Source organism: Micromys minutus, assembly GCF_963924665.1.
Source record: "Micromys minutus genome assembly, chromosome: 19".
NCBI lineage: Eukaryota > Metazoa > Chordata > Mammalia > Rodentia > Muridae > Micromys > Micromys minutus.
The window spans coordinates 41,462,040-41,486,341 of record NC_137954.1 but is presented as its reverse complement, the minus strand read 5'-3'; the positions used below and the strand labels follow the sequence as shown (position 1 = coordinate 41,486,341).

Below are 24,302 nucleotides of genomic sequence, written 5' to 3'. Positions count from 1 at the left end.
GAAAGTCAGAAGCAAAGCTGCAGCTTCTCCGCCGGAGCAACAGGGCTTAGGCACGCTGGGCGGGTCCTCGGCCCTGGGCGGGGCTTTAGGACCTGAGAACTCGGTGCTGGGTGGGATTTAGGAAAGCCGCGAGTTCCCGGTCTTAGTCTTCGCTTTGGCACGGTGCGGAGAATTCCGTCTTGGACGCTGCCTTGGAACAAACTGGAGGACTACCCCAGACCTGGACTCTGGAACGCGGGTGGGCCCTACGTAGGCATTGGGCAGAACTTTGGCCCACGGGCGGGTCTCAGCCTACAGCCTGGTTTTGGAAAGCTGGGCGGCCAGGGTTCTGGGTGGAGCCTTGGACTTTGAGCTCACGGAACTATCCTGGTGTGAATGCCTTAGTCAGAACCGCCTAACTGCCAGGCTCCTTTCCTATCTCCCATCTGTCCGGCCCAACCTGCGACTAGGGGAACCATGGCCTGTAGACACCCGATGTTCCTAGAGGGTCGCTTTTGAGGTGCTGACTGGAGGCAGACTACACTAAGAGTCCTCTGTTCCCCTTTGGATTTGAGGCTCTCTAGAAATCAAAATGGTGAGACTGGCTTCTAGTCTTTCCACTTCTGTGACTTGTAGCACCCTCACTTTCTTCTTCCATTGGTTAATTGAATGGCTCTGCAGGGAGCCAGCCCTCTGAACCAGCCACAGTCTAGGCTAAATAAATACACAAATAGGTCCCGAGTTCAAACCCTGGTGTGTCTGACTGCAGCTACAAGTGTACTTAGATGAGCAGCACTACTACCCTTTGTCCCAGGGAGGGCCTGGGGTGTGTGTGTGAGAAAACCCAAGGCCTCTGCATCCCCAAGGCAACTTAGAAGTACAAGCTGACTGGATCAGCATGCTACGACTAAGTGTGATGTCTTTAAGGAGCTGGGAAAGGCAAGAATGAGGTTAGACATGAGCAACTTTAGACAACAGAACTGCTTAGAAAGCAAGAGGATGAGAAAGGTTCCAGTGGTACTGGGTGGTCAATGCAGGGGTCAGGCTGACAAGTAGGTGTGAGGCTAAAACTGAAGAGGTTTATTATCCACCCAGATTAGAATAATCCCATCCAGATTAGGATAAAGTTTTGGTTACGTGGTTTGTTATGCAGGTTCTTAGAAAACGTGCATGCGCACAGTTCTTCCCCATTATGAATTCAGGAATCAGACTCAGGTTTGATCAGGTTAATGTGGCAAGTACTCTTAGCCACTAAGCCATCTCATCAGATTTTTAAAGTCACTTTCCTGTGCTGGGGAAATGGTTTAGCCACTGGCTGCTTGTCCAGAACACATAAATTCAGTTCCTGGCATCCATATGGCTGCTCACAAATGTCTGTAAGTTACTCCAGTTCCTGGGGATCTGACATCCTCTTGTAGTCTCCTTGGAGGACAGGCATGTACATGGTTCAAAGGCATGCATGTAAACAAAATACTCATACACATGCAATAAAAAGGCACGAAAACTTAAAACTCTGAGCATGGGGGCATACACCGTTAATCTCGGCACTCCAGAGGCAGAGGCAGTAGATTTGAGTTGGAGACCAGACTGATCTACATAGAGTTCAAGGCTAGCCAGGTTACAAAGTGAGTCTGTCTCAAACACACAAAAAACTCCAACCAATAGATAAGTAAACTGTATTAAACAATTAGAAATCTGTTTTCTTAATTTATCTCTCTTACAAATATGAAGAATTAGGAGCCTATTTTGATCACTTTTACTTCTATGTTTAACAGTTGTTGCTTCATTTTCTAATTACCAAATAATCTGCAGACAGTTTGATAAGCTGTACATAGTCCTGTACAGTGATAGCATTTCTTTTGGAGTATCTCAGTTATCTCTGATAAAAACATATATAGTACTCCTGCTATTAATATAAGTAACATCTTGCTCTGATACACAGTTTTATGGGGTCTTGAAACTTCCCAATGGACCTCACACCTTACTCAAAAAAAGGGGACTACTCATTTAATATCTAACAATAGTGCTTTATTGAAAAAGGGTTAATTTAAATGGATACAAAGTTGAAGTGTAAAATGTTTTCAAAATACATTTCTACAAGTACAAGTTGCTTAGTGAAAGAACAAGTATTTGTTAGCAAAAGCAGTAAAATTGAAGGGAATTGGAATCGTGGCTGCAAGACCTGACAATACACAGTGCCATCCTCAGATGTCAGCTGGCCCTCAGTGGCACCCTTAACTCACAAACACGGGACTCACACTGAATGCTTGGGAATTCCTTCATTTTTTTCTTTGTTTTTGTTTTTAAATCTTCCTCCAACAAACTAAGCCAAACAAAGAACTGAAAGGGTACACTGTAAAGTCATCGATGCTTTTCTTGGCAGGAACTTCCCTGACCACTCACAGTGATGCACTGTGAAGGGGGAAAGTGAGCAAAACTATTTTTCTTTGTAATTTTAAATAAGCATTTGTAAGCTTTATTTTATTAGTACTATTGATTTTTGACCTGAATTAAATGTGAATCCCTGCCTCATCAATAAAGCACTCCTCCTACAGCAAACAAGAAAACACTGCTAGCACCAGCTCTGCTTCCCCACACCACTGCCTCCTTCACCTGCAACTTCCTTCCTAAGGCCACTGACAACATGAGAAGACGTGGTGGAAGAGGGAAGTGCCAGAAAATAAACCAGGCATGACTGCTCACCTGCTGGGGCACAGATCCGAGAAGCCTTTCATGTATGTCATGAAGTCATGTGTACTACACAAACTGAAGAAAAGGACAGTGCCCGAAAACAGAGGAGACAGTGCACATAAAAAGCCAGCACTACTATTTTCCTCTCAACAGAAGAATCACTGAGAAGGGGAATAGTTAGAGGAAAACCTGGCAGGCATTTGGGCTTCAAGTGGCTTTTTGTGCAAGAGCACCACCCAATCACAAGCCTGGGTTAGGATCCATGCCAGCCAAGGACGATGATTTCCACTGCCATGGCAGATCTTTTGCACCTAGTTATGGAAAGTACATTAAAGTGCAGTATAAAATATAAACATTTTGGTTTCTTTAAAAAAGTATTGCCTTTTCAGTTGAGTAAAAAGTTTACTGACTCTTTCTTACAGAGTCTTATTACAATATGAAGCTGGAGCTCATAGCTGCTTTGGTCTCTCCACAGCACAGCATAACCACCATCCACAGTATAAAGTCCTGGTAGTGAGTTTTCTCTACAGAGGTTTGAAAATTATCTGGCACCAGAATCCAGAGCTCTTAAAATTCAACCCTGAAATCCTGCTTTTTAAAAGCTATTTAAGTATAAACATGTATCTCATTAGATAACTCTTCTGTTCTACCTGGTTAACAGATAATTGTGCAGATGAATTAACCGAATGAACTACAGCAGCAAAATTGGTTTTAGGTGTTCTGTACAAATATAAAGTTAACGGTGTGATTTCATTCTAATAAGCAAATATCTTGCCACCAAGTATGCACAACCACTTCTGTCGCGGGTACATCCTGTCCACCACACAGGAACATTCTGAGCAAACAGAAATGTCTAAATAGAAATCAGGAGTACTTGTCAGTGATTAGTCAGGCCAGCTATATCAAAGAAATTCACTATGAAGAATATACATGTTGACTGAGCCTTAGAAATAAATTCTAACATTAGTGGTTCAGGAGGAATTAAAAAAAAAAAAAAAAGTCAAGAGTTTTCCTCCCAAAATTTAAAATGTAACATAGCAATGAAATATAAATGTTAAAAGTACTTCATACCAAAGGGAGTTGGGGGACGGGAGGAAGAAGGAAAAGAAAAAAAGGAAAAACCAAAAATTCAAAACAAAACAACTGAAATCCTCAGACACAGGTACTTCCGTGTGGATGGGCACCCTTCCACAGGGCTAAGAAACTTGATGCTGTAGCATTTATCAGGAAGACTTTTCTTTTTATCCAAAGTGTTTCCTGGAAAGTTAAAAACAAAACAATTTAAATAAGAGTGAAGCATTTGTTACTTTGGGCATGGACAACACCCCCTCTGCATAACAAAGGGCATAAACTGAACAGTTAACTAGGTCAAGATGCCATTTATGAGCTTCATGGAAACAAACAGGTATTGTAAAACTGAGAAGTGCTCAGAATTACATTAGATCACAAATCTAAGTGACATCCAATTTTCAATGGTCACAGCACAGTCGCCTGAAAGGCCTGGAGGTCAGTGGTCTGCAGCAAGGTGACCCTTATCTAACTGGCACTGGTTCCTCTTTCTGGCATCTTGTTTTCATCTGCAGAAGATTTTAAGAAATTAAGCAAGTTCTCTTTAAAGATGATTCCAATATTAAGGAGTTTCCAACACTATTATGACTAATAAGTTTTAATTTTTTTCTTTAACCATAAATCATACTTGTAACATTAGAAAATAGGAACATCTTTACTAGACAGTAGGTGGCAGCAGAGAATAGTTTCTGCTTTTCAATTAAAGGTTAATAATATAGCTAATAGCAGATTTAAAAATGAAAAACACCAGTAAGACTTAAGACAGAAGAGCCCATCATATTTAAGGTTGAGCTGATAATGAGAACACCCTGCGTCCCCAACTTACCAATATGAGAACTCCATCTCATACATGGTGCCCGAGATTCCCACTGTCACTGTCACCACCCTGCATCTGCATCTGCATCTGCGCTTGCATCCTTGCAATCATCTCTTGCATGCGGCGGAGCTATGAATAGTACATGTCAGATATAATGTTGGTGTTATGATTCATGGTAATTTTTATTGCTTTTCTCAAACACAACATGACCAAATAAAAATTACAAACCTATGTAAAAGAATCAATAATTTACAAAAAAATCATGTAAATGACAAAATTTGTGATTCAGGTGAGACAAATTATCAATAAACAGAAGCACTAATTAGTTAAAGACTAGTAAGACAAGTAAGCAGGAAGAAAAAAGCCTGCTATTATCTTTTGGGAATACAAAGGAAAAGGGAATGGGGATGAATCATCTTTTCTGCTTAGCAACAAGGTCTTAGCTATGAAAATAATACTTTGCCTACTGCTACCCTTATCAATATTTTGTTATTTCTGAGATATATCATTAGCCCAGGCTAGACTCAAACTCTCTATGTGCCCAAAGATAACTTTGGACTTCTAATTTTCCTGTTTCTACTTCCCAAATGCTGAGATTATAGGCAAGAACCATCATGCCTAGTTTATGCTGTGCTGAGACTGAACTCAGGGGCTCCTCAGTACTGGATAAGCACTACCAACTGACCCACATCCACTGGTAAGACTCCTTAACAATCTTTGCCACTGGGGTTTGTACATGTTCAGAAAGGCTGCAGCCAATTACTCTAAAATATTTACCTACGAGTTCTTCAGGTGACTTTATGATATCTTATCCATACAGAATTCATTTGGTCAAAGAAGTTATTTCTTTCTTTGGAAAAGGCTGTCCCCTTGCGATCACATCACCACTAAATAAACTGCGCCATTCTCCTCAGTATTGTTTTATAGTCTTGATCAATTTCTAGCTGGTTATTTGGGTATCAACTGTTCTGTAGTTCAGTTTTCAATGAGCTCCCTGTACATCACATGCTTACTTATTTCTCCAAACATTACAATTGCATTACCAAACACCCCTTAGGAGACACAAGAATAAATATCTCTTTGCTAGGACATTTTTCAGATGGTTCTAAATTTTAGAAGACCTAATTCTTACACTGACTTGTCCTATCCACAATGCTATCTATCTTAACCTTCACTATTTTATTAACAGCAAGCTCTCAATTCTTCCAAGTAATTCTTATATATTTCTACCCTAGTTTTGGTAATGAATGCAATGGCAGCTTTATTATGCTTCCCAATTGGTTACTGTCTATGTATAGGGAAAAAGACAATTTGAACAGTTTATTTAAAAAAAAAAAAATATATCAGTCATATTACCTTTTATTGCTAGCTAAACTGCTCCTTGAGATTGAATGAGGCAATGCATTTTAAAATATATTATATATTTGCATATATTTTAAAGACTAGAGAATAATGCTTCAAAAAGGTAAGAAAAACTATAATAAACTAATTATGAAAAATTTGGACATAAAACAGCTACAGATGACAGAATACATACGACCATTCTACTTTACCTCAGCCTCCTTTTCAAGCAAGATCTGGTCTTTATTCATGTCCTCATTTTCTACTTTCCTAAGGGCAAAAATAATAATAATAAATACAATTGTAATACTGTAATACCATATTTCTGAATAGAGATACAAAAATCCTTTAGAGTACTGAAGAACTTTGCTTTATGATTACATGCTTACTGAAGGGACTCGGGTCAGCTTGATCATGGCAAGCATGACTCTGGCAGGTCTTGCCTTTCCCTCTCCTCCTCCCTAGTAAACCAGAGATTACTTCCCTAAAGCCCTCCATCAAGGCCTACTCCCTTATTCAGACACATTCTTATGCCAGATTCAAAAGGCTGACTACTAACATCCAGCTATCAAAGTATTGAAGCCCAGCCATCAAAAGCCTCATTTGGTTCACCTAATTAACACGCACAATCAAAACGTACCACTACATCTGAGCCCATGCTAATATGGACCTCCCCTTAAAATTTTCTCCTCTTAAAAATTGAACCTGCATGGTCATTTGTTGCTGTTTTTCTGCTAGAGTCAGATAGCAAAAACTTTTACTTTTTGGTTTGTGCCTAATCCAGGGTATGGGAGGAGCCCCCACCGTCTGTGTGTATGGGGGTCCCCTTCACTTAAGGCTTTTAAAAGACATGATAATTAAGAGAACACATGGAAGAAAATATGAACTAGAAATTCAGAAGACTTGTTTTTGAAAAGATGATTTGACTTTGTCTTATAGTCAAAAAGTAGTGGGTCTAACCCAAAGAAGGGTCTTGGTTCAGGTAAGTTCCCCTTTATGACTATACTGTGAATAAACATATTATATAATATAAATAAATTACACCTGAAGAAACCAGAAGGTGAACAGAGTCTGGCAGACGGAACTGAGTAAAGCTCACTGACAACACCAACAGGTATGCTAGTAAAAACCTTTCTTAATGTCTGGTTTCCAAATTAACATTTCAAAACTATTTTATTCTTATTTATGTGTGTATGTGTGTAGCTATATATGAATACGTGCATATGAATGCTGGTGCCCTCAGAGGTCAGAGGTACTGGATCCCTTGGAGCTGAAGTTACAGGTACTTGTAAGCTTCCTAGAGACATGGTTTTTCAGATGCAATTGGATCACAAAGCATACATCTTATGTGATGGTTTGTATATGCTCAGCCTAGGGGTGCAGCACTATTAGGTGTGTCACTGTGAGAGTGAGCTTAAGACCCTCATTCTAGCTTCTTAGAAACCAGTATTCTGCTAGCAGCTTTCAGATAAAGATGAAACTCTCAGCTCCTCCCGAACTATGCCTGCCTGAATGTCACCATGATCCCCCCTTGATGATAATGGACTGAACCTGTAAGCCAGCCCCAGTTAAATGCTGTCCTTATAAAGTTGCTTTGGTCATGGTGTCTGCTCACAGCAGTAAAACCCTAAGACATCATACAAATACACTAGGACAACAAAAAGAAAAAAGTGAATTGATGTGGCCACAGGAAATCTGTAGAGAATAGAGAGCTGTTACTCTAGTGACACCTATGGCAAGCTTACCCTCCATAACTCTCAATGGAAAGCAAGCCCATCAATCATTTATAAACACAGCAATGCTTCTACCAATACAAGACTCTAGCTTTTCCATCTAAAGCTCTTTGTTTAAAAGAATGTTTATTATTATTTGCACATGTGTTCTGCCTGCTGTGTATGCCCATGTACCACATGCATGCCTGGTGCTCAAAGATGCCAATAGGCAGCATCAAATACCCTGGAACTGAGAGTTACAGCAGTTGTAAGCTGCCATGAGGATGGTGGAAATTGAACCCAGGTCCTCTGCAAGAGGAGCCAATGTTCTTGCCTCCAGAGCCATCTCTCTAGTCTCTGAACTTGTTCCTGATGTACACATTATGTCTCTTTCCCATCCCCCACCTCCACTTGACTGAATTAAAAATATTCTATTAACAGTGTTTGAATAAGAAGCACATATTGTTTTAAGATCAAGAAGTCTGAGCTATATACATGAAAGACAGGAGAATGTGACTCAGGGAACATGATACTGGGAAGACAGTGTGACAACCTGCCGCCTCTCTTCAGCCTCTCAGAACGGAAGTTTTCATAGTGAAGGTCTTGGGTCACTTCCTGTAGGTCCTGCATGTGGGTGCTGAAAGAGAAAAGGGATGCAACAGGGGCTTGAGGATATGGTAGTCTTACAGGAAACAACAAAAATATACTAATCAGAAATATATGAAATAAAAGGCCAATACTGAGAGCCCAGATAAGTATGTGGTAAACTTCACAGTTTGCTGGCATCTCAGGTAAGATATGTAACTATGGAAATGCCTATGTAAAGTAAGTTCCTTTGCCACCACAATAAGCTACAATACAAGACCTTGACAGAACGTTTTCTCCTTGATACTGCCATAGGCACTACAAGATACACTACAAAACCATTACCACTGGAGGGATTCTAGGAGACATTTTGGTAATGATAACTGGAACAAAACATTCTAATTTTCCAAAAGATTTTATGAAAAATATACAACTCTAATAGGTCTTGGCCTACTTTTTATTTTTTCAAATATTACTCATTTAAAAATGTGTAGAGGACATTACCACACATTCCTATTCACTCAGGATCTAGGGAAATAGTATGAATGTGGATTTAAAAAGTAGTTGGATCTTCTTTATTTTAAGAAAGGCACTACTTGCATAACAGAGGAATATCAGACCTGCTGTGCCACACTAACATTCCCTGAATGACGGGCTAACAGCCACCAACTCAGCACTGTAGACAAGCATGTCTTAACCACTCTCAGAATTATTATGATACATCTGTAATAACTTAAGATGGCAACATCATACTGGTTCTCATTCAGTAAACAGCCTAAGTAAGTGGTAATTTAATCAAAGTATAAGTTTATTCAGATTATTTCTCTCTGAACTCTTTCATTAAGGAAGTTCATTTGATCAAGTTCAAAAGTAAAGCCTGAAAGTTTCACGAAAAAGTGACAGAAGAAAACTGTTTAGTATAGTATATGAGTGTTAAATACATTGTACCTCAATATATGTAAATTACATGTTAATAAAAATAAAATAGGTTCTCTGTTATCTCACCACGTGATACCCTCTGATTCATTTTAACATAGTGAGAAGAACCTCACCAGTTGTTAATTTTCTAGTTTTTAGAAAGAGATAAATGGGCTTCCATAGTTATAAGACAACAACGAGAACTAGACCAAGACAGTCTTAATCTAATTTGACACCCGTAACATTTAGTTTCCTAGCTAATGCTGAGCAGAAGTGTTGATTTATAGACTGCAGCATTAATAGAAACTGGGGGTCTCACTTTGTTTGCTGGGCAATAGCCATGATACCATGGCTTCTGATTTCCTCTAGTAACAAACCTATTGGTGAGACAGCGCTAACATGTAGGTGTTCCATGTTTAACTGTGACACTGTCATCTCAGAATGTCTTTCCATGTGTGTTCAGGTGCCTGCACTATCCAGAAGAGGGTGTCTGGAACTGTTGTTACAAGAGGCTTTTGAGTACTTGACATTGATGCAGTGGCAGCAAGCACTTAACTGCTGACCCACATCTCAAGCCCATTTCATTCTTCTCTTAAAATTTAAAGTCCAATGGACTATATCCTTTTCCTCCCATCCTGTAATCAAAAGTCATTACCCTTAACTTAAAAACTATTCAAGAGAGAACGAGATACTTAAAAAAGGAAAGGGGTGTATTGTTTTTAATCCCTTTTTTGGTCTTGTTTTGTTTTGTTTTTTTCTGAGACAGGGTTTCTCTGTGTAGCCTTGGCAGTTCTAGAACTTGGAACTCACCCTGTAGACTAGGCTGGCCTCAAAAATCAGAGATAATAAAGGTGTGTACCACTGCCACCTTATCTTCTTTTTAATAAGTTTACACTTATTTAAAGGGAGGACAGCAAGAAGGGCAAATACAAGTTCTAGAAGAAAGATTCAACAGATTCAGAGCTCAAATAAAGAACCACGATCCCAGGCTGTGACAGAGTTATACCCAGTTTCTGAATGTCCTACTCTTCATGTTAAGCATGCCATAGTGAATACACCAAATATCTTACATGAGCATTGTTCTCAGCTTCAGAAAGTCATTGTGTTCTGGGTTCTCCACCTCTACAACGCCCCATGGGTAGAGACGGCCTCTAACCTTCTTGCCTTTGGCTTCAATCAACTGGTTGGAGCCAACCACAGAGAATGGGATGCTGGCCTAGAAAGAAGCACAAGGTAGTAGTACAGAATACCAATGTTCACTATAAATCAAGAATGGACATAGAAATGACTCAGTGCTAATCACAAAGTTACTTTTTGTTTTTTGTTTCTGTTACTACTGTTTTGAGAAAGTTCTCAATACAGTTATAGATGGCCTGGAATTAGCTATATAGACCAGAATGACCAACAACTCACAATGATCATCTCCCAGCATCCCCAGTGCTGATATTAAATGGGTGTGCCAGAATGCCTAGCCTTAACTACATTTGACTGCTAAATAGATAAACATTTTACTTACACATTTCAGTTATTTTTCACATGAACAGAGTCTAATCAAACCAAGTCTGCAATGACATTTTCTTATATTTTTTCTTTTGTAAATTTACTTAATTTTATTTTATGTGTATTAGTGTGAGGGTGTCAGATCCTTTGGATAGTTGTGAGCTATCATGTGGGTGCTGAGAATTAAACCCAGGGCCTTTGGAAGAGCAGACAGTGCTCTTAACCACTGAGCCATCTTCACACCCTGCAATGACATTTTCAATCCTTAAGTTTCATAAATATTTATTTATTTTATGTATATGAGTACACTGTAGCTGTCTTCAGAAACACCAGAAGAGAGCATCAGGCCCCATTATAGATGGTTGTGAGCCACCATGTGGTTGCTGGGATTTGAACTCAGGACCTTCTGGAAGAGCAGTCAGTGCTCTTAGACACTGAGCCATCTCTCCAACCCAAACTTTCATAAACATATTGGCACCAAAATATATTACTGTAATATTACCTTCTCAATCTTTTGTCAGTGAAGGTTTCTTGGCCTAATGTGTCTTTTAAAATATGACCACAAGAAAGCAGGCAACAGGAATTGTTCATGCTGTATGTCTGGGGTTAGCTCTTACCTTGAGGAGTCTAGTCTGTTCCTTGAAGTCTTCATCTTCATCTGACTCTGCATCAGGTAAGTGATAGATTTTAATGCTATGCTCTTCAATTTCATCCAAAATCTGGAACAAAAACAAAACTAGAATCAATTTTAGCTAACTACATATTATTTTAGCTAGCTAACTCATGTTAGAAATTCATATTCAGGAAGCAGTGGCAGAAGCAGACAGACATTTCTAAGTTCAAGACAGTTTGGTGTACATAGCAAGTTGCAGATAAGCCAGAGCTACATAGTGAGACCACCTTAAAAGAGTAAACATATCAAAAACAAAATCCACCAAGAAATATGTAAGAATTTTGTATATCAATGGCCAAATAAGCTATTTTCAAGTACTTTTAGAAACAGCTAAAAAGGTTGTTTAAATTTTGAGTTTTTCTGTCTGTAAGAGTAACAATAGCAACAATCATACACTATCACTTGCAATACACAAAGCAACAGGAACACTAGTAATAGCCTCAGTACAACAGCTAAGCTGAGAATACCCCCACAGTCATCTAAGACAAGAGCCAAAGAACAGACAGACACCATAAGCACCTAACATTTATGGGCAATAGGCAGGAGTTTCACACATAGCCCCAGAATGGGAGGAGTACATATCATGCAGGCAAAAAGTATCATGAGAGGAATCCCAGCACTTGGTGGCAGAAGCTAGTGGATCTCTGAGTTTGAGGCCACCATGATCTACATGATGAGTTCCACAACAGCCAAGGCTACACAGTGAGACTCTGTCTCAAAATACTAAAATTCATCAATTGTCTAATTGATCAATCTTGAGCTGGGCATGGTAGCACATGCCTTTAGTACATATCTTACGCACACTCGCACACACACGTAGAGACACAACCCTTCAATGTCATATCACTCAACTTAGTATTTGCAGGAGCTCCTTATACTCAGCCATTTCCTACTCAATGAGGCTATTTTTATCTAGAAGTGTTAACTATACAATTTCGATTCTCCCATGAGGATGAAAAAGAAAAAGAACCCCCACCCCAATATTAAGTTCTCTTTGAGTTCCAATACACATACACACAAAAATGAATTCTGTAGTCCTGCCTCTGGCAACTCAGTTGAACTCTTTCTTCCTCCTACTGGGCAGCTTGCTCAAAGTCTTGCTGAGGAGGATGGATGGATCTCCTTTCTACTCACCCTTTTCTTTAGCCGCTCACGCTCCTTCAGAGTCAGAGTGTCAGCTTTTGCAATAACAGGCACAATATTCACCTTATTGTGTATCGCTTTCATAAACGCAACATCTAAGGGCTTCAGTCTAAAACAACGTTCAAATGCCAAACATTTAGGAAAAGTATAGGAATATAACAATCTTTTTCTCAAAATCATTTCATTCTTATATTACAACATGCAAGAGGTTTCTGAAGTAAACAACTGACTCACCCATGTCCAAAAGGTGAAATGAAGTAGAAGCAACAATGTACCCTGTTATCAATGATGTGCCGCCTGTTCAGTCCACTCTCATCGTGGAGGTAGCGTTCAAACTGCTCATCAATGTAGGAGATAATTGTCTTGAAACTAAAGCACAAATTTCAATAATAATCATGGAGTACTGAAACACAGGCAGTTTCTAACTTCAAAGGAAAATCCCATTTCTCTCCCCTTTCCCATATAATACACAAAACAATCCATAACAGAAAACTATCAATCTTAGGCAAAATGAAGGTGTGTGTTTTTGTTTTTAAACTATAGCAAGTATTAAGTAGTTTAATGAAGCAATGGGAGTCAATAACCTGAGTACAACAGACGACCACGTACCCCATACCTGATATATGGCCTACAAAACTGCAAGGCTGCCAACCCTTTCCAGACTTACAACTGCTTCACAAGAGGCCAAGAAATATCAATATCAGGGCAATATCAGAGAGCATGCAGTCCAAGGCAGGATTATGTAAGATGCCAACAGGACAGTAAGTTCATGAGATGGTGAGAAGGGAGACATTCTTAATGCAGAAGAAGGGTAAACAAGCACCATTACCCTGCCTTCCTTATCTCAGTGCAGCAAAGTCAGCTCTTTATTTTGGCAGGGTAAGGACAAAGAGGCAGGTACAAAAGTAAGATCTTTCTGCATAATGATGGCAACAGAGTGCTCTACTCTCTGAAGTTCCTTATTTGTACAGTCCGTATCCCAGACAATGATTTGTTTATGTTAGCGGTTTATAGATGGTTAACTTTTCAATCTCAGGTCTCAAGAGTGCTCTTAGAGAAAAATGAAATCTTAGGTTGAACACAGTGGCTCATATGTCATTAAAATACTTAGGAAGGAAAAGCAGGAGAATTTTGAGTTCAAGGCCAGTCTGATTTATAGAATGAGACCCTGTTTCAAAAGAGACAATATTTAAACTCCAGCATCCTGAAGTGTTACTTATATTGTCTAAAATGTAAATACATTAAGTCAATGAAAACAAATGCACAGAACTTGATTCTTTGAGGGCTCTGCACCCTCTCTGAATTCATACCAGTCCCTGCAGTTGATGGCATCCCCATAGCCAGGCGTGTCCACTACTGTAAGCCGCAGCTTCACACCCCGCTCCTCAATCTCAACAGTCGAAGCCTCTATCTGGACAGTTCTTTCAATTTTTTCTAGAAAAGAAACAAGCTTAATAGAAAATGTACATAAAAAAATCAAGATGGCATGCTAAAGGAGATATCCATTATTTATATTCTTAAAAATAATGTCTTGAAAGGTCTCAGAAAGTAACATAAGGACCGTTTAGAAAAGATCCAGTCAGCAAGGGAAATGTTGGGTGATAAAAATGTTTTCTTGGGATTGTTAAAAATACCAACGTTGAGGGGATGGAGAGATGGCTCAGCAGTTAAGAATACTTGCTGCTCTTGCAGAAAACTAAGGTTCAGTCTCTAGCACCTACATGAGGGTTTACAACCATTTGGAACTCTAGTTCCAAGGGATCCAACCTCTAAAGGCACCAGGTAAATATGTGGTACACATACATACATTCAAGCAAAACACTCACAAATTTAAAAACAAAAGATCTTAAAATTAAAACAAAACAAAACCCATACTGGGACTAATGAAATGGCTCCTGGATATAAGTGCCAGTTACTAAGCCCAATGCTGACCTAAGCTCAGTTTCTGGAACCTATACAGTACAAGCAGAGAACTGACTCCCAAAAAGTTGTCTCCTGATTTCCACCATGAATGCATACATACATAAATGCACACGAATGTTAAGAAAAAATAATTTAAATCCTACAATCTGAGACAAAGAAAGTAATTTATAAATTCATCCATAAACAGAAATATAAAAGTATTAGAAAGATGTGGTTGATTTTATCCATTCTTATCAAGTATTTATGTGGCTGGAGATGTATCCCAGTAAGAGAGCATTTAACTAGCATGAAAGAAGTACTGTAAAACAAAACAAACATATTAAGGAATGCCAGTGTCTTATGCTGGGATAATCAGAGAATAGGCAAACATATATCCCTATTGTAATTATATATATATATATATATATATATATATATATATATATATATATATATATATATATATAAATACTTTAATTATATTTAGATATATTTAGATAATACTGAGAACTAAACCTCTGGTGTCATGTATGCTGAGAAGGGCTCTACCATGGAGTTATATTCTCATTCTTGTATGTATCTTTTTAAAGACATAATATTCTTTCAGTTGAGCTTGTCATTCAGCATACAATATAGATAACTAGGACATTTAATAGATAACAAAATGAATTAAAGGTTAGTTACACAGATAAGTGTAGAACAAAGTAACAACCAAGACCTTAGGATCTCAGAGATACAAGATACTTTTCCTTCTTTAGTGACAGTTTACAAAACACAAAGTAACTAAACAAAACACATATCTAAGACTTAAAATATCAATTATATACTCTAGCAATGGTCAGGTAAAATAATACTTAACAATTACATAAAACTATTTACCTGCAGCTCCAGGTATAATTCTTTCTGGGTAGAGATCAGTCAGGAATAAGCTGTTTATGAGAGTTGACTTTCCCAGACCAGATTCACCTTAAATGAAAATGAAAACACTGTCATGATCTTTCCTATGTAACTTTTAAACCTGGACTATTTACCACCACTTGTGTGTCACAAAAAGGGATGGGGAAGCTCAAGGAAGGTGAGCAACTTGCTCAAAGAACAAGAACCTAATTTAAGTCCAAATCCATGGGATTGTAGAATTTGTTAGTAGCATGATCATAAGCAATTTTTATATCTTCATAGGTATCTAGAACAGTATCTAGAACTTTAGAATTTGGTTGTCACTGTTCTTTAGAATGAATAAGCCTTGGTTTTTATTACCTAAGAAACTTTATATTTATTTAACTTTCTAACTCTGTGCTTGTGTCTTCAACACTTTCCTAACAATTTTCTGCCCCTCCATAAGAAAGTATAATATATCCTGTCATGGACACATACATGAAACCACATGGTGGGCCCTGCTGACACGCTTCTTTATGTTGGATAATCCCATAAAACCTTAAGTCTTAACAATACACATCACTGATTTTAGTGTTACCCCAAACTTCTTGGTATACAGGTAAACCAATACCAGGAGTTCAAGGTGGCATAGTTTCGTTTGAGACTGTATTATAGAAAAGCCTTTAATAGTATGTCAAACACTGGACCATGCTGTGTGCCTATAAGCACCATCCCTGGAAGAGCGATTTTGTTGTTTTAAGACAAGGTCTTTACTATGTAACTCTGGTCCTCTGAGTGAGCAGTGTGCACTTAGTGGTTGAGCCATCTTCAGCTTCAAGGTAAGAGTTTTTTACTTTATAAAACAGATTTACATTAAATTATGTATGTGTGGTTGAGGATAAGGGGTTATATAAGTGAGTAAAAGTGCCTAAGGAGACCAGAGGAGTTGACTCCCTGAGGAGCTGAAATTCAAGGCAGTCATGAGCTACCTGACTGGAAACTGAAGTCAGGTCCTGTGCAAGAACAGCCAGTTCTCCTAATACCTAGCCATCTCTCCAACCACCAAAGAAAATATTTAATGAAGCATTTTTTTTTCCTATTGCAGTAACCGTTCTTCATGGCCTATGAAATATTTTAGCCATCATAAAATTATGTTTAAGTACTTTCTTCTAAAAATTGTTTGTACATTAGGTGTAGAATGTATTTCAAGTTAATTAACAAGTGCAATGGGAAGCACTAGTTGAAGATAATTTTCCATACAATCTTCCAATTAACATTTTTCAAAGATTAACTTCCTGCTACTGAAGAATCTTGCTAACTTAGTTAAAAGTAACTGAGCTTAGAATATGGATCTACTTCTGAGCTATTAAGTCTCCAAGCTTTATCATATTGTCGATTCAAATCTAATTAAGTTCTCTAACTTTGTATTTTTTCCTTTTTAAAAAAGATTTGTTTGTTTGTTTATTTAATGTACGTAAGTATACTGTTTCAGAGACACCAGAAGAGGGCATCAGACCCTATTACAGATAGTTATGAGCCACCATGTGGTTGCTGAGAATTGAACTTAGCACCTCTGGAAGAGCAGTCAGTGCTCTTAACCGCTGAGCCATCTCTCCAGCCCTGTTTTGTGGTTTTTGTCTTTTTTTCCCCTAAACTTCATTGTCCACTCTAGGTTCTCTGAATTTTCATTTGAACTTTAGAATTAGATTTTTAATGTTTTTTAAATTTTTAATTAAAGCCTAGTAAAATTTTTGACTTGAGAACAAACTGACTCTGTGCACAATTTGAAGGAGAAAGAAAATCTGTGATGGTATGAATAAGAAATATCCCTCCTAGGCTCAGGCATTTGAATACTTGTTCATCAGTTGGTGGTCTTGTGTGGGAAAGTAAGTGTGGTCTTGTTGAAGGAATTACATGGGGGTAGGGACCTTTGAGAGAGTTACATCCTTACCCTGCATCTAGTTTGTTCTCTCTGCTTTTATGCTTGCCTTAGAAAATAAGCTCTCAGCTTCAAGTTCCTGCCACATGTCTGCTCCTTGCTGCTATGCCTTTCCCACCATGATAGTCTCATCCCTCTAGGGACAGGAAGCAAAAAGAAACTATCTCTTCCTTAAGTTGCCTTGGTCATGGTTATTTCATCAAAGTAACAAAAAAGTGGCCGACAAATCTTAGTAGTTTCCAAAGAGCCTATCTCACAACTTACTTACAGTGTCTTTAGTCTCTTCCCAATTCTCAAATGTATTTTACCAGAGTTATCACTAAGCACTATACTTTTATGATCAGTTATAGTGTTGTCTGGTTTTGTCTCTCCTTTCCTCCTCCTCCAACTTTTTTGTTTGTTTTTTGGAGATGGTCTCATGTGGCCAAAGCTGGCCTCAAACTCCCTAGGTAGCTAAGGGTAACCTTGATCTTCATGTTCCTCCTTCTTGAATGCTGGGATTACAGGTGTGGATCACCATGTGCAGCTTACTTCTGTCCTTAAAACTGTTTATTTACAATTCATGTGTATAAGTGTTTTGCCTGCAGGTACTTATATGTACCACATGTGTGCCCTCAGAGGTCAGAAGACTGGAATTTGAATTTCAATTGTAAGCTGCCATGTGGTAGCTAGGAATTGAACCTGTAACTTTTACAGAAGCAGAAAGTGAGCTTAACCTTTGAGTCATCTCTTCAAATCTTGGTTCTATCTGTTTAAAGCTCATTTTAAAATTACTTGCTGTTAATTTTCATACCACAGTAGACTTTAAAATGTTTAACCATTTGTTACTGGCCAAGGTCCAATTGTTTAATCAGCTTTCTTATAACTAACATGCTTAAAATTAAGAATATGTTGAAAGGCATTACCATATTAGAGAACTGTATCAATGTTAGACACATTTCACATTTGCTGACATTTATGCAATGTTTATCAGGTAGAAACTGGAACACAAAAATCTACCTCAAATAAACACACAGCAAACATCTCTCAGCTACATCAAATCATCAAATGTTTCTTTGTTGTTGCTTTTTGCAGCAACACATTGTTGGTCTTGCTAAAATCTTGTTATATTGTTATAAACAGTAGCCTACACGTTTCCTGTGATTTATAATGGAATAAAGCTTGCCTAATGAGATGAATATGGGAGCTAGGCACTGTACTAGTACCTATGTAGCAATCAGGAGTTTATGACCCCCCCCTTAGTTCTAACCAGTTTGAGGTTCGCCTGAGCAACATAAAACCATGTCTCAAAACCCCAAAAGCTGGGGTACTATTTCCCATTTGTCTAAAGTTTATATATGACTTTTTATTTCCACCACAAATGGCTGTATGGTTTATTGAGTCTAGAGAATTAACTATCTCATCCAAGTTGTTCACCAGCAAAAATTCTTCATACCATCACCTATTATCTATTCAGTGACAGTAGGACTGAAGTGTCACCTTTCCAAGTTGGATATTAGTAGTTTGAGTTGACTTTTGTTTGCTCAATCAAAAGAAACTTTTACTAATATAGCTTTTAGTTCCATTTTCTGTATCACTTATTTTCTCATTCAATGTTGGTACCTTTATTTTCTTATTACTGAGCTTAGTCTGTTCTTCACTTCTAGAATATTGTAAAAAATGACTAAATTAACTTTAAATTTTAAAAAATGTATTGTGCATGTGTGCTATGGTCCTATGGGTTCTTGTGAAGCTCAAAGGCCAATTCTTGGGATTTAGTTCTCCCCTGCCACCTTCTGGGATTAAAGAGGTCAAACCTAAGTTGTCAGGTCTGCCCACAGGCACCTCTATCCAGAGATGGGGTGGTGGGAAGAAGAGGAAAAGAAGACAAGAGGGAAAGGATGAATGCAAATTATGTAGGATAAAGCAAAATCTCTTAAGCCCTACATCAATGATGTAATTCCTCCAGGAAGGCGCCACCTCTTCAAAGTTCCGTAACCTTCCCAAATAGCACTATCACCAGGGACCAAATGTTCAGTCATTAGCCTACGGGGAACAATCTTCATTCAAAACATCCCAACTGTATAATTTTGCTTTTGGCTACTTAAAAAAAAATCCAAAATCCTGTTTTAATTTTTGTTTTAACAGTATATTGGATAGTGTGAATATAACACTGTAAATAGATAAATTTCTCTTCCTCATTCTGTGTCGAAGTCTCATTATCTAGTCCAGGCTGGTCTCCAACTTGGATCCCTCTTCCACCAGCTTCCCAAGCAGAGTTTACAAACATGTATTCCTGACTTAGTAAATGGTTACGTGGTTACGTAGTTAGATTCTCCAAGGCTTGTTTATAGCTTATTAGAGACAAAAAACATTTTATTTCTACTTTAGCCCTGAAGAGCCTACTAAGTGCCCTGAGTGTTTAATGAGTCCTCTTTGATGACTGGAATTCAAAGGTTTCCAACCACAGAAGAGCTTTCTAGCCCTGTGTAGTCTCCAGTTCAGTTCACTGTCTGACAGTGACATTTTACACAGCTTTAGCAGTCTATACTCCACACATACAGATTTAGTGTTATTTGGCCAATACCTCAGAAGGTTTCCCAGTGTGTACTTCTGGAATTCTTTTGCCTTTTGAGAATTCTGCCTAACTACCTCAGGTTCTAGCTCTTGAGACATTGCTGTATGCTTGATTTATTTCATTCTCACCTCTCTGGAAAAAGATCATGTAGTAACCTGACAGGTCCATGTAATTTGCTTTCCTTCTTTTAAAAGACTAAATAAATTCTTACATTGCCTATTGTCCAGGGTTAAAATAAGCAACAACAACAACATCCCAAATACCATGTAATAATTAGCTTTCTAATTCTTCACTACAGGAGGGCTAACTTATTCCTTATAAATGAAGTTTTGCTGGAGCATGATTATGCCTATTTGTTTATGTGCTACATCTCCTTTCTCTCTGTAAGTTTAGAGTTGAATATTATGACTGAACCATATGGCTCATAAGGGTCTCATGCTAATGTAACCCTTTCTAGAAGGCTTACTGACCCCTAAATTATATACAGTCAGAGAGTGAAGGCATAGCTTTTTTTTTGAGTGCTACATAGCAGATGGGACAGAGTACACTGGTCTTTTCTATCAAGAATTTAAATTCATAATATTTTTCTAAATTTAGCAACTGCAAAAAATTTAACTAAAACGTGGTATGGCCAACAGAGTAACAGTTTATCATTAGAGCCAGGTGTGGTGGCTCAAGAACTGAACAACACACAAGGTAGTATGTATCTGTATGTATGTGTCTCTCTCTCTCAGTTTGAGGCCAGCCTAGTCTACATAGCAGGCTCTAGGTCAGCCAGGGCTACATAGTGAAACCGTGTTTAAAACAGATAAACAAACAGTAACAAAAACAATAAACATTACAGTCCAGCACTAAGCTTCTACTGGCATGCTAAAACTCCAATACACAGTAGGATCCATAGCACAATCGATAGCTGATACTACAGAAATACTTTCAAGCAACTACTCTATTATAAATACTTCCACTATAATTTTATAAATTGCTAATTTTTAAGTGAAAATTAAACACAATACTAATTAAACAATAACATAGTCATCTATAATATGTAACAATTCTACAAATTCACCTTTAACAAAACCTTAGAAATTTGGGTTGTCACTAAAATTGACAGTGTCTATTATTGTTATTGTTGTTTTGAGACAGGGTCTATCAAGTCCTGGTTGTCCCAGAGCTCACTATGTAGACCAGGCTGGCTTCAAACTCACTGAGATCTTCCTGCCTGTGCCTCACAAGTGCTGAAATTAAAGGTACGCACCACTATGCCCAGCCTTTGACAGTGTCTCAAAGATCCTTCTGGTTTGCTATCTTTCATAAGATAGTGGGAAATGTCAGCAGGGATGCAGGCATGTACAGAAAGCCTAACTGGGACTGGAGGATGTCTGAAGTAGGCCATCTACAAGACTACTGGCAGGTTCTAGTATCTTTTATGACCTAGTTTTTGGAAGTCACATCATTTCTACACTATCCACCTACAACTATTTAAAAGGGGGGTGAGGGACAACAAGATGATTCAGAAAGTAAAGGCATTTGCTGCTCAAGCCTGGTGGCCAGAGTTCTATCCTTAGAACCCATATAAAGATGGAAGGAGAGAACCACTTCTACACAAGTGGGCCTCTGTGCACATTAAATACATGCACACACACAAGTAATAAAAAAAAACAACAACAAAAAACTCTGAGAAGTTCTGGTAAGCATTGTGAATACTAGGGGACAAGTATCACTGGTGACTATTTTAAAAGTTAATTATCACAAAGAAACTTTTATTGTATATTAATAAATTACATAAAAATCATATTTTCCATTTGAACAAATTTTTCTGAATATGTGTACATATACAGGAAATCTTGGCCAAATAAATATACATATTTTTAAGTTCCAGAGTTAATTTTGTGAAGAAAAAAAATTTCTCACTTACATTATAAGTAAGGCAGTGCATTTCATAGGTTCAGGAAGGGGGACATTTAGTAAGATAACTTCTTACCAACCACCATCAGGGTGAACTCGAACCCCTTTTTCACTGATTTTCGGTGAACTTGATTGGGAAGATTTGCAAATCCAACATAGCCAGGAGTTTCTGGATTTATAAACTGAGTTGGTTGTTGCTAAAAAAAAGATTTAAAAATGTAAAATAGAGCTAATAAATACCTTATTGGCTACTTTTATGACATTATCAGACCTGTGAAAAACATAGGTAATAAGCAGTTCTCACAAATTAAAAAAAATAAACAAACTTCACAAATTACCACTTTCAAAACTTATCAGAAAATTGTGCACCTAAGAGGATTAAAAAAACCACAATCTGAGGCAGAAGAGATGGCTCAGCAGTTATGAGCACTAGCTGCTCTTCCAGAGGACCCAGGCCAATTCCCAGAATTCACATGCTTGCTCACGACTGTCTATAGATCCAGCTCCTGGGGATTTAATACCCTAATACAGACATACATACATACAGGCAAAACACCAATACACAGAAAATAAAAACAACTAAATTATTAGACACACACACAAGCCAATCTAATTCCTTACTTATATATGCTGACTTATAATTAATATTTTGATAGCCAATTTTTGTTTAGCAATTAACTATACAAAATATGCTTTATTTATCTCAATAAAATGTGGCTTGAGATAAAGAGAGTTACAGAAAACTGATCCTTTCATTGAATACTTAGCTAAAGACTAGCCTCCAACCAGGCATCAGGAATGATGCTCTGTGAAAACATTTAGGAATAAAACATTTGTTGCTACCCTTCCTCTTATGGCACAGAGCTTTAGAGAAAGGCAGGAAATCTAGGAGTGGAATGTTAAGATTTCAGGTTCAAAAACTATCAGACAAAAAAATGAAGCCCACACCCTGAAATATCTAGTTGTTGTTTTCCATAGGCTCACTACATATTCCTGACTGGTCTAGAGCTTGCAGTCTTCCTGTTTCAGCCTCATTATGCCTGACAACATCAATATTCTTGATGAAAGAATGCCTGGTAAGACTGAAGATGATGGAAGATGTGGTAAATCAAGAACAGTCAAACCATAATCTAGGAGATGAGAAGATAGAGTACTTGCCTTGCAAGTCTGACAACCTGAAGTCAATTACTAGAAAGCAAATTAAAAACAAAACCAAAAAATTGGGCATGGTGGTAAGCCTTTGTGATCTTAGCCCTGGACAAGTAAAGACAGGCAGATAGTAGAGTCTCCAGGCTAGTGAGAGATCTGTCTTTCTCTCTCACTTCTCCCTCTGACACATAAAAAGAGGAAAGGAGGAGGACAAACCAACCAAGCAACAAACAAAACACTGATGGACAGTGAAGAATGATACCCAAGGTTAAAGTCTAGTTTCTACACACACATGCATGCACTCACTCATGCAGCCTCCCCACTCCTTAAATCCTACAGTTTATGCAATAGCATACTTAAAAAGAAAAAAAATTATTTGAACTAAATGAAAAAGTTATAAAATAGCTTTTCTTTTACGATTACATTTGTAACTGTCCATTCACATGTACATACATACAAAATACACCTAAAACTTTCATAGTGATTATTTCTTGGTGGTAAAATGATAGCTCTTTTATTTAATCTCTGTTCCACATTATTTGTATAAAAACAGTAACTGATATTATGGCTTTTCACTGGATAGTAATAAACACCCATAGACTCAAAAATAAAAGGGAAGGCAAAATGATAACCTTCAGTTTTAACTACAAGTTCTACTTTCTCAGCTTTTCTATGTCCTTTAGAACTAATTTATATCAGGACTATGAAACAATTTATAAGGGCTAATCTAAACCAATGTAGCATGTCTAAGAGCCCCATTAATTTAATTATATGAATTATTAGAGGTTTTCATTGCTATCTGATTGGTACAGAAAAAAATCTAAGATAGTCAAAAGGATTCATATTGACATATTAGATTTAAAAATTTGGTAAAGAGGCAACTCAAAACTTTAGAATAATACAAAATCAGAAATTTATCTATGAAATCCTTTTTAGCTTTCTGAAAATTTAAAACAATTTCTCTTTAGACCATAGATGCATGAACTCTGTCCTTACCTTAGACATCTTTCTTGATTTTTCGGTTTATCTGTTAAAAAAAAAAAAAAAAAAAAGACGTGTGAAATTGTATCTGCACATTTAACAGCATGAACTGACCCATGAAGATAGACATATGACATCACTTTGTTTCTTTAGGTTCTCATTAACCTCAAGCATTGCCATAGATTACTCAATATAAAAAAAATTAAGTAAGCTGATAAAAAGTATTTGGGCATACATTTCTATATTTCCAAATACACACACACACACACACACACACACATTTTTCTTTCCAGTACTGTTTATATTCTAGACATAAGGGATGGGATGGGAAAAAAGACAACTTACTTCATATCTCTAATTTAACTGAAGCCTTTCAAGGAGGAAATTATACCACTGTGCCCAGAGTCCTGTATCCTGAATGTGTGTCATCTCTTACTGAAAGATCACTAGCATAACTTGGTAAATTTTGGCACTGGGACACAAGGTACAACATGAAGCACATTTACAAGAAAAGAGGACAGATTCAATTTTTTAATGTTTATGTGCCTATCTGGTACCTCTGCGGT

At 37.7% G+C, this 24,302-nt stretch overlaps 1 protein-coding gene across 1 annotated transcript; it reads right to left on the bottom strand.

Annotated features, from left to right (window-relative positions):
• Positions 1-1,992: 1,992 nt before the first annotated feature.
• Positions 1,993-23,777, bottom strand: SEPTIN2 (septin 2). Its single transcript, XM_080932941.1, has 12 exons — positions 23,752-23,777; positions 21,683-21,803; positions 15,209-15,295; positions 13,738-13,861; positions 12,662-12,796; positions 12,419-12,536; positions 11,229-11,330; positions 10,182-10,327; positions 8,162-8,245; positions 6,109-6,166; positions 4,565-4,684; positions 1,993-3,927 (listed from the first exon to the last, which is right to left on the bottom strand). The coding sequence occupies exons 1-11, from the start codon at positions 23,758-23,760 to the stop codon at positions 4,583-4,585; spliced, it is 1,086 nt and encodes a 361-aa protein (XP_080789067.1). The 5' UTR covers positions 23,761-23,777; the 3' UTR covers positions 1,993-3,927; positions 4,565-4,582.
• Positions 23,778-24,302: the final 525 nt, after the last annotated feature.